Here is a 13753-nt window from a genome sequence, read left to right as displayed (position 1 = left end):
GTATATGGGCAACTCTGGTAACGCTGCCCTCTCATTCATTGATCTGCTAACTGCATGTTATGCTCACGTGTTCTGATAATAATAGCTTTCTAGGACTAAACGTTATTTGGATAATTGGTTAAAAAAAAAAAGTTAAATATCTTAACCCTACTGTTAGACCTACCTGAAAAACTAAAAAGCAATGTATTTCATTCGAAGGCCTGTCATTATTTTTTATTTGTGCTATCATTATTAATTTCTTTATTTGTTCTTATTTTATTACTGACTGCTTACATGTCATTTTTTATTAAATTCAAAGTTTGAAATCAAGCTATCTCGTGCTACTGCACCAAAATTACCCCACTGTAAAATTAAAAAAACACAGAGTGAGCAAAAATTTGTGAGATAGCTAGTTATAATGGTAATTAAATGTTTACATATGTATAAAAGCCTACATTAAAATCTGTCATAAATTGGTCTCTTCATTAGAAATTAGCGTGCTGATTGCCACCATTGATGGACAAATTTTTTTAATAATATAAAAAATATATGTATGACATTATTCTCTGCAGTTCTTCCCTGCTGTACCGAATATCTATACTTTTCAAATTATCGAAGTTAGAAATTCAAATATTGTGACAAAATTAATTTTGTAAGGTGCCACAAGTTTGTTAAAATTTCCAAAGGGTGCCGCGACTAAAAAAAAGGTTGGGAAACACTGATATAGAGAACCCTTCTCACACTTAAGTACAGACATGTTTTCTTGAAAAGACATGAAGGACTGAATATAAGGGTGCTGTCACACTTGGTCCGAACCCAAGTTAGATTGCCCTAAGAGCTTTTATTAAATAACAAAACAAAAACTACCCTAACAAGGGAATACTCCGGAAAGGCAAGACAAGACAGGAGACGACACAACTAGAAACCAACAGGACCTCAGGAACATTAGCCCCGACACTAAACTGAAACTAAACTAGACAGGAGTGCTGGGATCTGAACACCACACTGTGCAACACAATCAATCACACTAGGAACTAGGGAGGATCCGGTGGGTCAGGAACCCCAGTGTAGTGCCAAGGGTGGTGCCAGAGGGAAATACCTGGATGACTCTTGCCGATTAGGAAACCCAACACATGGCCAGGGCGAAGCCAGAGGAGGGCAGGACCTGGACCATGGAGGCTCCAGGGCTGGAACAGATTCTAGGACTGCCTCCATTGCCGAGACAGGGAGAGAAGGCTGCAAAATAAACCAAAAAACATGTCCTAAAGGGGAAATACTCCAGCAAGGCAAGACAAGACATGACACAACTGGGAGCAAACAAGACTTCAGGAACAGTAATCCGAACCCTGAAACTAAACCAAAACTAAACTAGACAGGAGTGCTGTGGTCCGAACACCACACTCCACACACACAACATAGCACATGGACATAGAGCACACAGCCCAAGCACACTGGAGCCCTGGCGGATGGCTAAGGTGGAATTGTGGGAGGGAACAGGGAGAATCCAGTGGGTTGGGAGTCCTGCTGGACGGCCAGGTCGGAGCCGGAGTGACTGACCAGGGAGGCTGCAATGGGTCTGGAACCCCAGTGGAGTGCTAGGGTGGTGCCGGTGGGACTGACCAGGATAGCTCCAGCAGATCAGGAACCCCCACCAATGGCCAGGGCAAAGCCAGAGGAGGGCAGAACCTGAATTTCAGGGCTGGAACAGATTCTGGGACTGCCTTGGTGGCCGAGACAGGCAGAGTGGGCTGCAAAATAAAACACAAACCACTAAATAAGGGGAAATACTCTGGCAAGGCCAGGCAGGATATGGCAGGACACGACACAACTGGGAACCAACAGGACCTCAGGAATATTAGTCCAAACCCCGAGACTAAACTGAAACTAAACTCGGCAGGAGTTCTGGGGTCCGAACACCATGCTCTGCACACAAAACATATCACATAGACCGCAGTTCACACATCTCTGCCCCCACACTCTGGAATTCTATTCCCAAACACATTTGTGATCTTTCTTCATTACAGGATTTCAAAACCCACCATAAAACATATCTTTTCCTTTCTTGTTTCTCTGACTGCATGATCTGATTCATGCCATTGATTTCATGTTTATCTGTAATTTATAAAAATTTTTGTCTGCTGTCATGTTTATCTGTTTTGATATTGTAAAGCGACCTTGAGTTTGCAGAAAGGCGCTATATAAAATAAACATATTATTATTATTATCTCAAAAACACTGGCGGATTGCCAGAGTGGAGCTGGAGCGACAGACCAGGGAAGCTCCAGTGGGTCAGGAACCCCAGTGGAGTGCCAGGATGACCAGAATGGCGCCAGCAGATCAGGAACCCCAGCAGATAGCCAGGGTGAAGACAGAGGAGGGCAGAACATGAACTCCAGCGCTGGAACGGATTCTGGGACTGCCTCCGTGGCCGAAACAGAGAGAGTGGGCTGCAAAATAAAACAAAAACTACCCCATAGGGTAGGGTTGTGCAATTAATCGCATGCGATTGTCATGCGCATCTCGTCAGTAAAGCCGGTTCTGTGATTGGTAGTAAATCTCCATCACCTGCTTTCAGATGGAGCGGTATTATGAACGTGATATTGCCTAGCTTGTCAATGAACTACGGCTCTGTTTATTAAATGCCGCTCCATCTGAAAGGAGGTGATGGAGATCACCCAACACTGGACATTTGCATGTCTCCACGCTCTGTCACCCCAGATTTGATGCAGGCCACTGTGTCTACTGGCACTCTGAGTTTGAGGATGTCATTGGCCATTTGTCACACCTGTTTACATCAAGTCGCACCAATTTCAGAGCTATCTCAGTTGTCATATAAAGAAAGGTGTGCTTCAAAGAAGACAAAAATACAAGCATACAAAGCTCCTACAGACTAGGAGCACAGCATCCGGATGGGATGTGTTTAGAGTCTCTTGTCCAGTCATGGCATTTTATAAAACCAGTAAGCTACTCAAGGCACTGAGTGATTTTACTGTAGTTAGGAGGGTTCATATTGTGCTTAACCTCCGTAAGTGTTAACGTCACTGTAATACTGCGTTACCACACCTTGGCTAATTTGTAGAACCTCACAATCGACTTCTTATTTGATATATGTGCAGACTGACCTTGTCTGTAGATCTATTTTTCCTTTGTTGGCATTATATTAAGATAAACACGTGTTCTTAAAACGTTCCGTTTCTTTTTGTTCGCACTTCAAAGAAGGGCTCTGTCAGAGTGAATTAACCATGAAAGGCAGACAGTGGGGAAGGGTGTTATCTCAGCGTCTGGCCTCCAGCACGGAGCACAGCAGCTCGTCAACGCTGTGCATGCCACTCTTAAGTGCACTGTGAACCAGTTTTACCAATATCTGTTGAGAACATGATGCTCTCTGGGTGAATTTAAATGGCTTTTTGCACTCTTGAAGGGCGCTGCTGGAATGCACTCTATTCATAGGGACCTTCTGAACAAAAGTGAAAAGAGCAACTTCAACAAGGTGATGTGTATAAAAGAAGTGATTTTGTCATTTATGATCAAGGTGGTGAATTCCAAGAGGAAATCACTTTTACTTGGGATTACAAAACCCTCAAATTGCTCTTGTGTACTATTTGTTTTTAACGAATATCAGTCAGTTAAACAGTTAAATGATTGTAACTGCAGCCGATTAGACCTGCTGCTGTCTGTGATGTCAGCAATAATTATCAAACAGCAATAATGCTGAGAAAAACAAAATTGAAAAATATCTTACTGCTCTTGACTGTTTACTTGTTTTGAAGCTATATGTATGTATGTATATATATATATATATATATATATATATATATAGTTGGTTGAAAACTACATAGCTACATGGTTTTCTAATGGTTTTAAACATTACCTTTATAATTACAATAATTATAATAATATTTAAAGTAATTAATCAGTTAAAATAAGTGTTTGGAAGCAATTTTTGTACATTTTGTATCAAACTTGATATCCATTATTTTCTGAATACTGAGATTGGTATTGTGTCAGCACTGCTAGCCATGATTCTGTGTGTCAGAAAATCAGTATCATTAAACACAAATTACGTTAAATTACATTCTTTATGAGTTAATGGACACTGCATCCATTAGTCCTGACGAGCATAACCTTAAAGAGTGTGTAGGAGTATACCTACATTTACATTTCTTCATTACATTAATAAAGTAACGCAGACGCTTTTATTCAAAGTGACTTACAATCGAGCTGTTAGAGCTGGTCTGCAACATACATGTCACATAAGACTCAAATAGTTCTTGTGCTTTGTGCACAATATTTTGCCAACCAACCTTTATAAGGATCCGCCTTATAAAGACAAATTTTTGTCTTACTTCAAATTGTACATTTATCTGTTCCTATTGTCTGTTTCTTATTATAAAATGTACTTTTAGCATATACAACAGCTGTTTTTAGTTTTAGTGTTTACATTTTTTTTTAGACACAATGATTTTTAATATTTATCAGCTGTAACATGAAAATAATGACTGGCTTATGGATATCAGCCATAAATATCGGTGTATCCCTACTTTAAGTAATCATTTAATTTCACTATATATTCCAAAGCATCGTCTGCAGTACCCAGTGTCCGTCTCTAGGGTGATACCCTGAGTAATGATGCTCAGTTTACTATGGAATTGACTCCCTCTCTCTGTTTCTCTCAGAGCTGACTCTACAGCAGGCTTTGCACCAGTCTGTATTCATGCCGTGTTCCAGCCCATCTCCCAGCATGCCTCACTGCTGGGATCAGCACAGCAAACTGCTTCCAACAGTGGCAGGCATCACAGCCAGTAAAGTGGCAGCGTGGAGCGTGGATGAGGTACACAGGGCTCCCGTGTGAATCTGCATATCCCACGTGCTATTCAAATTCAAGACAGAATTAATGCAAGGTTTTATTAGATCAGTTGATTAGTTTGGACTCGGTTAACCTCAGCTGCTGTCCCTCCTCTAATCCTCTTTGTTATTCTGTAGGTGATTGAGTTTATTCAAGGACTTCCAGGCTGCAAGGAGCAAGTGCGCACCTTCAGAGAAGAGGTAAAGTATTCTTTTTAATCGCGAGTGGAATCAGAGCGACTGAATCCTCTGGGAAATATTTAACTAGTCCTCCGTCATCAGGTTTGGCAGCCGGAGTAACTGAAGCATTTTAGGAACAGAATATAATGCATAAAGAAGAGAGCATGGGGCATGATGGGATATGTGAGGAGAACTCATTGAAACCATTTATAGGCATGTCAAGTCATCCCCCGTCACAGCATCATGCCTGTTTACCGCTAACAAGAATGTTAAAAAGGCCAGAGGGCTGCTGCTTTAAATAATTCTGCTCTCTGAGCTGCTGTCTGTCTGCTCTTATTTCCCATCTCTCTCCCCTCATGTTCACTTCTGTGTCTTGTCCTGTGTTTTCTAATTATATGTGCACATGGGAGCTGCATTAATGAGTCCTGTCATACAATGGGGTGTAAAAGTCTCAGAGCACTGGTGAAAATTCATCTACTTTGTGTTCTTTTAAAAGAGTTTGTTTTATAATATAAAATGCTGATATTTATTAAAACAGCACTGGGATGTTTCACATATCTCTGCTGAGTTTTGCTTATGAAATTTAGGCAAAATAACTGGTAATATTGTGTTTAAAATGTCACTTAACATTAACTTCATGTTTGTCAGGGTTTCCGCGGGTCCTTAAAAAGTCTTAAATTTAGTTGTATCAGATTTAAGGCCATAAAAAGTCTTAAATGGTACAAGAAAGTCTTAATTAGGATTTCAAGAGGTTTTAAATTTGGGGACAGATTAAACTTCAAAAGGAGCGCTGCACGTTTCAAAGTCAGCTGCTGTGCTGACGCTCCAAAAGCTCCTCCTGCTGGCAGAGAATGAATGTGCATTTTCAATCAGCCCTTCTGTTTTTGTTCAGACCAAAGTGAAAATCAACCCATATTTTTACGCAGCAAACACTCAGAATTGTAAATGTGAACAGGTGGATCGACAAGAAGCTAATGCTAATGCACTTTAAAAATCTAAACAATGAACACATTAAGATATATTTATATGTTATTAAATTAATATAATAAATTAATGTAATAATTGATCATTTTGACTCTCAAAAATGGTTTAAAGGCTGAAATGTGGAGTTCATCATTTTGTTGTGTGAAAACCTGTAACAGAACTGTAAATCATGCTTTTTAGACATTACCCTACCCCCACTTACATGCTATTAATTGTATTTGTGCAGGTCTTAAAAAGGTCTCAAAAAGTCTTAAATTAGATTTTTTAAATCCTGCAGATATTGAACTGTTGGTTAAAATCACTGTCACAATATTAGCATGAGTTTAATAACCTGCAGCCAATCCATTCCACACACACACACACACACACACACACACACACAACTGATTGTGAAAATGTTTTAATTGCATACAACCTTTACCATTTAAAATATATATAATTGTTCAGACCAAAGTGAAAATCAACCCATATTTTTACGCAGCAAACACTCAGAATTGTAAATGTGAACAGGTGGATCGACAAGAAGCTAATGCTAATGCACTTTAAAAATCTAAACAATGAACACATTAAGATATATTTATATGTTATTAAATTAATATAATAAATTAATGTAATAATTGATCATTTTGACTCTCAAAAATGGTTTAAAGGCTGAAATGTGGAGTTCATCATTTTACAAAACTTTTTGCTTGTGTGAAAACCTGTAACAGAACTGTAAATCATGCTTTTTAGACATTACCCTACCCCCACTTACATGCTATTAATTTTATTTGTGCAGGTCTTAAAAAGGTCTCAAAAAGTCTTAAATTAGATTTTTTAAATCCTGCAGATATTGAACTGTTGGTTAAAATCAGTCACAATATTAGCATGAGTTTAATAACCTGCAGCCAATCCATTCCACACACACACACACACACACACACACACACACACACAACTGATTGTGAAAATGTTTTAATTGCATACAACCTTTACCATTTAAAATATATATAATTAGCATAACAGTTTGAGTTTAAAATTGAATTGAAAATCTCACATGCATTTTCTGAATGTCTTAGTATTTGTTATGTGCCCTTTTTTAATCAATGGCAGCAGCACTCAAAATGACATGGACATTTGATTTGTGAAATAGAAATTTTCAGAATCTTTAATTTTTATGGCATAACCATTATTTGATTTCAGACTGTAAAATGACCTGCAGCCAATCCATTCCACACACACACACACACACACACACACACACACACACAACTGATTGTGAAAATGTTTTAATTGCATACAACCTTTACCATTTAAAATATATATAATTAGCATAACAGTTTGAGTTTAAAATTGAATTGAAAATCTCACATGCATTTTCTGAATGTCTTAGTATTTGTTATGTGCCCTTTTTTAATCAACGGCAGCAGCACTCAAAATGACATGGACATTTGATTTGTGAAATAGAAATTTTCAGAATCTTTAATTTTTATGGCATAACCATTATTTGATTTCAGACTGTAAAATTTCTAACATCGTGTTTATTTCCAGGCTTTAGACTTGTGCTCTTAGACTTCTGAACCCAAGAACATTTATCTGAAAAGATCTTATAAGATGACGGCAGCTTTGGATTTACTGAGATTGCACTTGTCTCACATAATCACCCATTCCATTCAGTCATTGTGCTGTGATCTCATTAGATTTATTGCAGTGGTCTATCTCGTGATATGTTTGCTCCTCTCAACTGTACCTCTAAGTTTTAAACCACTGCTTTTACCTTCATTTGAAACACCGTGTCTGTGTTGAAAGTGACTAACATCACATCGTGACACAGCAGCTGGATGTTGTCTACACTGGATGTGTCAAAGCTGCACGTCATGTCAGAATATGTACGCTGGAAAATATCCTGCCTTATTACACGGCTGGCTCTGTGGAATACTTGATTCTGATTGGTCAGTCGTGACATTCTGAGGTCTGTTATCCCTCGATAACAACCGGTAAAAGCTGATAACACAGGCTCATCCGGGTAACTGAAGTCAGCGCTATACTCTTGATAGGAACAGTTTTTCTTGGTGGAAGCTTTGCATTTGGTTAGCTAATTAAATATTAAAACTCGATTCAATATTATGTGTACAATTATTTAATGTCATCCTGGTATCGCGACTCGCTCTCTCGTTTCATACAAACGCAGCAGCTGCCATTTTGCAATGATTGTTTTGTACACTGTAATGGATTATAAGATGTAACTAACCAACTGGTACGATTTTAAAACATTTTCGTCTTAAATCAATATCTTTTATCGCCTTAATTGTAAATGTCCATCTAGTTTGAACTTGCCGCTTGCTAGCAACTGCTTTCGTCACTGAGGCTTTGCGTACAAATATTTCAACTTAAAATTGTGTGTCTAATTATTTATTAATGTAGCAAGTAGATGTTTAATAAGCGGGATAATGTACAGTACTGTACATCCAGCCGGTTGTTATCGCAGAATAGCCCCCTTCAGTGTGAGACAAGTGCTGATCGCCCTGTCGGGGGTTACGTAAGGGATAATGTACATCCAGCCGGTTGTTATCTCAGAATGAACCCCAACAGGATGATCGCGGAGGGGTCTTGTATCAGCCTGAAGGGGTTTATTCTGAGATAACAACTGGCTGGATGTACGCTTATTACACGGCTAAAAAGATTTGTTTTTACCATATATGTTGAAATGAATGCTGAAGTCTTGCATTGTAACACGCGGTGGTTAAGTGTTTCCAGTCACAAGATGGCGCCAGACAGTCAACGATGGCGGAGTGACTCGTTAAGTATATAAGTAGTACCGGTCAAGATAACTCGTAGTACCCGGATGAGCGGATAACAAATTGAATAACATACCGCTGGATGGCGCGATTGACCAATCAGAATCAAGTATTCCACAGAGCCGTGTAATGGATGTACATTATCCCTTGTTGAAATCATAGTTAATTTTTTAGTGGAAGTCTAGTGGTGTAAAAATAGTGCAACGAGGCACTTCCAGAGTAAACAGATGTGCTTATTATAATGGGAGGATGTGGTTTGTCATCGCAAGGAACAGATGCAATGTGTTACTAATTATAGGCTAAAACAAGAGTCCTACTGTTTGCGTAGTTTCAACGTCATCGGCACCTGGAGTACATTTCCACATTATCTCACACTCTTCACTTTCACACAGGATTGTGCTGGCAGTTTAACAGTACAGTACATCCCATGCAATGGCAGATATGTGTGAACTGCTAGAGATGCTGCCGTGCCGTTGATACCGCGGTACATGTATCTGCATGGCCATAGAGTGCTGTGCTGCTGTCAAAACCCAGCAGACTAATCCACCAAGGGTTCCCTCCAGATCTTCCAATGGGCTTTTATAATGGGTATTTGTGGTAAATATAAATGAATGATACTTTGACATTTCACTCTACAACATCAATTATACACACCCATACCGAAACACACATTTAGATTTTGAAGCAGTTATATTTATTTCTAAAAACATGTTTATAATAAGTAACTGGGCCTACATACGAACGTTTGGGGGTTGAGTTTTTGTCATTTACGTTGACATCAAAACATCCAAAAATGTTTACCACAGACCTCATTTTACTTCTAAATGAGAAAAACCCCAGAGGAAAATCTTGAGGGAACCTGTGGTGAAATATTCTATTATATATTATATTTTAGATTACCTTTGCTGCCATTTCACTTAAAGTTCATCTTTAAAAACAGTAATAACTTAAATAATTCTTAAATATAAACTTGACTAAATTTCAAAATAAGTATAAATTTGTCATTCTGCAAATGATTATATGGTGCCTGAATTGTAGCATTTTTATGTTTTCATTTTAATTTATTTACACAAATGATCATTTTAATATTATCCAATTATTGTTTATCAGCCATAACATATAAAATAATGATCAACTTGTTTTATCAGCCAGAATTTTAATATCAGTGCATCCCTAATTATCTGATCTTTTGGATTGTGTCTGTCAAGACCTAAATAATCAGATGAAGCACCAATTTCCAGTAAAAATAACTACACAGTGATGTATAATCACTAAATTTCATACAATACCAAATGTCTGTTTGCGAACAGAAATTAGATGTTTGTTCTATTGCATGAATTTCAGCAAACATTAGTTTAGGACATTTTGTTGTAGAGCTAAACACCTTGAAATTACACTGAATTGCACGGGCTATGCATCTTCTTCTCTGACAGCTGTGTATGTTTATCAGCTCATTTATTGTTGTTTGATTTCAGCAAATTGATGGCGAGGCCTTCCTGTTATTGACTCAGGTGGACCTGGTGAAGATCCTCAGCATTAAACTAGGGCCGGCTCTAAAGATATATAACTCTATTCTAATGTTTAAAACAACAGAGAACTCTGCCTGCAACGAACTCTGACCAGACAGACCGACAGCCAAGAGAGTTCAGAACTGCTTCAGTCAAAGGGCTCGTCATGAAGATTCATACAGTACACACCACACTATTATACATGATCAACACGATGTAGTTTATGTCCGAATGAGCAGGATAAACACATATATTGACATTCAGAATTCATTCAGACAGCACAAGAACGTTTCTGCACTGTCATTAATAATCATATTTGTACGCACATGATGATTTCAGGTAGTGCTCTTTCATTATAGTGTTGTCGGTGAGAATGTATATTTACTGAGGGGTTATCGGAGAATTAGCGCTTTTCTAAATTCAGGTGCTAATTGAATTCAGCTACATGCACTGAAGAGCCGCACAATGTCTCATTGTTTCTGTTAAAACTCTCCTTTAATTCATAGCTGGAGATCATTTAAGTGTTTTGATAGAGTTCTGGATGGAGGACTGGCAGAAGGGGGTTGAATATCAGAGCATTAAATGAACACATGCATCCTCTTTGATTTTCTTGTTTCCAGTGTGCTGTGACGTCATATTAATACATCATGCCACAGTTCTTCATTACGGTTACAGTCATGGAATTTCTTTTTTTCTTTCTTTATCTAGTTTGATACAATGGATGTAGAAATTGAGAACGGAGGGTAAAGCTACACTCAAGGCACAAATAATAATTGTGAGAGACATATTTGGTATTTTGTAATCGAATGTAAGGTAACACTTTACTTGAAGGGGTGTGCATAAGACTGACATGACACCTTCATAATCATGACATGACACATGTCATGAATATGAAGGAGGTTTTATGCATGTTTATGACAACTGTCATTAAGTGTCATTCGCTCAGTTATGTCATTTTTAATGCAAATATGACATTATTTGACCTAACCCTAACCTAACCCTACCCCTACCCTTACCACTAACCATAGCCCATAACAAATACATCTCAAACAATGTCATCTTTGCATTAAAAATGACATAACTGAGCGAATGACACTTAATGACAGTTGTCATAAACATGCATAAAACCTCCTTCATATTCATGACATGTGTCATGTCATGATTATGAAGGTGTCATGTCAGTCTTATGCACATCCCTTCAAGTAAAGTGTAACCGAATGTAACTTAATACTCAGAATGCCTTCATGTGCACAGTGTACGAAAAAAAATGTACAAACGTATTCATTTTAATTCAGTTGCGGAGGTATGCAGCATTAAAATACATGAAATCTCACATCTATTTATTTAAGTTTAATACATATGTCATCGTGGATATGTATGTTAACAAACCAAAACTGTCTGTGATGCTGTTTTTACTCACTTAAAAAAAAAAAAAAAGAGTAAACTCACGGTGCTTAGCTGTATGATTTCCCATATTCAGAACTCATTTATTATGTCGTGCGTATAATGAACAGTTCGTTTGGGGATTTAAAATGTAAATAAGCAATGGTTTAGTGTGGAAGTGCAGCACTGTTGGATGGACTACTAAACTTATGCTGTAATTCATTTGAAAATAAACTTGATGATCGAAAGGTCTTGTCAACACAATGGTCTTTTTAATGATTGCATGGCATGATTAATATTATAATGTGCCATTTATTTTATTGCTGGTTTATTTGATAACATTTGCATATGATACTGCATTATACCTCTTTAATTGATTTCTTGACACCTGTTTCAAATTAGTAGATGTTTTTAACATCAGCTGTGTTCAGAATAGCATTCTACCCATACTTACAGTGCTGTTTGTGCTTATACTGTATACATGGAATACCTTGATGGGTTTCGGCAAATCTACTACATTTGCTGTGTGCACCATTTAACAGAGCACACTGTGGAATAAGGTATCCCACAATGCAATGCGCCTGATTTTGCATTTCCAGTGTGATGAACAAACAAGAAGGTCATATCAGCAGCAGTGTTCTCCTAAACTCATGATTTAATTGGACTGCACACACTACACAAAATTGGCTAAAAATACAAAAGCCTAAAAATCAGGTACTGGTAGAATCGATAACATATAGTGAGAAGAAATCCCATTACTGCCACAAATGTTTACTATATAATAGTAAAATACATAGGTGCCTTCAGTAATGATGTTTCTTCTCACCTTGTAAATGCATTCAATTTATGATATTTTTTATAACAAGAAGTGAATGAAACCGTCTCTCTCCATGTTTCATGTAATTGGCTGTTTGCTGCACGTGTTCCAGAGTTAATCATAAACTTTTAGATCATACAATTACTAAAGTTAATTTGTGAACATGTGAGCCCACTGATCTCATTATAGACCGGATTGGATTTGTTTGGTTTTGTCAACACTAAACCTGCCCTAAAACTCCAAGTTTATTCAACTTGCTTCGTGCAACAGGACACAGGCAAGAGCTCTAAACAAAATAGCTGCATACTGAAGAAAGGAAGATCTCATTCTTTGATGCATAGGTGCAAAATGGCATTCAGTGTAACATTGCAAGAACCTACTACTTGCACCATACTCACTCTTATGTCTACAGTTACCAATGACTTGTATTGTGTTGAGCCCTGGAGATGTTGACAAAAGTGTTGGAACATGAGTAATGACATTCTCTAGGGATTAATCTATTAACAGACCTCTATTGATGATAGGGCAAGTCTGAACATGACTGTTGTTGAAAGGAAGCTTTATATTTATATTTATATTGCGTACATCCCTTGCTTTAACCTTATTAATCTATAGATCAATGCTTATTATCCATTTCACACAGATTCATGTCACCCCTTCCCCCGTTATCTACAGTCTTAAAGATAAATTCCTGTTCTTGTAATCTTACAGTCTTGGTTTTAGGGAAATATATGTGCTTTTAACACTCTGACCATATGAATGTTGTACATTCATTCATGCTTTGATCATCAGGGCTTGTGTTGGATTGTCAAGAATTGTACTATAATTACACCTACAAATGCAACCCATTCTATAGTATACACTACACAAACATGAACAGAGGCAGACATGTAGCTGTTTATGAGAAATGTTTTAAGATTAAGATTCACAATTTACAGACAAGGTCAGAACTATTTATGTGTACATGCTATTTGCTTATTTTAAATTAGTGTCAGTTTAAGTGCTGGTGATGTAAATAATTGGGTGGGAGGGACTGCATCCGAGGTCTCTCAAGCCCCATTCACACTGCCAATGTCTCACAGCAACATGAATCCATTTCATTCATCTTCACACAACATACACTAAACAAACCAGCAAAATGTTAGACAGACTTGTATATTAAGATACTCAAAGGAGTGACTGCTGAGAGGAACAATAGTTTTTGAAAAACTCAACCTTCACAGTGCTCATAATCTTGTCAGAATGCAGAAGGGAGATGAATTGAACACCACCTTAGTAAC

General features: G+C 37.7%; 1 protein-coding gene across 1 annotated transcript in view; it reads left to right on the top strand.

Moving 5' to 3' along the window:
* LOC107560482 (lethal(3)malignant brain tumor-like protein 3) overlaps positions 1-10978 on the top strand; it is a 66875-nt gene extending 55897 nt beyond the window's left edge. Inside the window, exons 16-18 of the mRNA XM_016244667.1 lie at positions 4656-4810; positions 4963-5025; positions 10241-10978. Coding sequence (XP_016100153.1) covers positions 4656-4810; positions 4963-5025; positions 10241-10384 — 362 coding nt within the window. The 3' untranslated portion in view covers positions 10385-10978. The remainder of the gene's footprint in view (positions 1-4655; positions 4811-4962; positions 5026-10240) is intronic.
* Positions 10979-13753: the final 2775 nt, after the last annotated feature.

The sequence above is a fragment of the Sinocyclocheilus grahami genome, unplaced genomic scaffold (genome assembly GCF_001515645.1).
Source record: "Sinocyclocheilus grahami isolate Dianchi unplaced genomic scaffold, SAMN03320097.WGS_v1.1 scaffold730.1, whole genome shotgun sequence".
Taxonomy (NCBI): domain Eukaryota; kingdom Metazoa; phylum Chordata; class Actinopteri; order Cypriniformes; family Cyprinidae; genus Sinocyclocheilus; species Sinocyclocheilus grahami.
The sequence above is the reverse complement of the archived record's forward strand: the minus strand, read 5'-3'. Positions and strand labels throughout refer to the sequence as shown.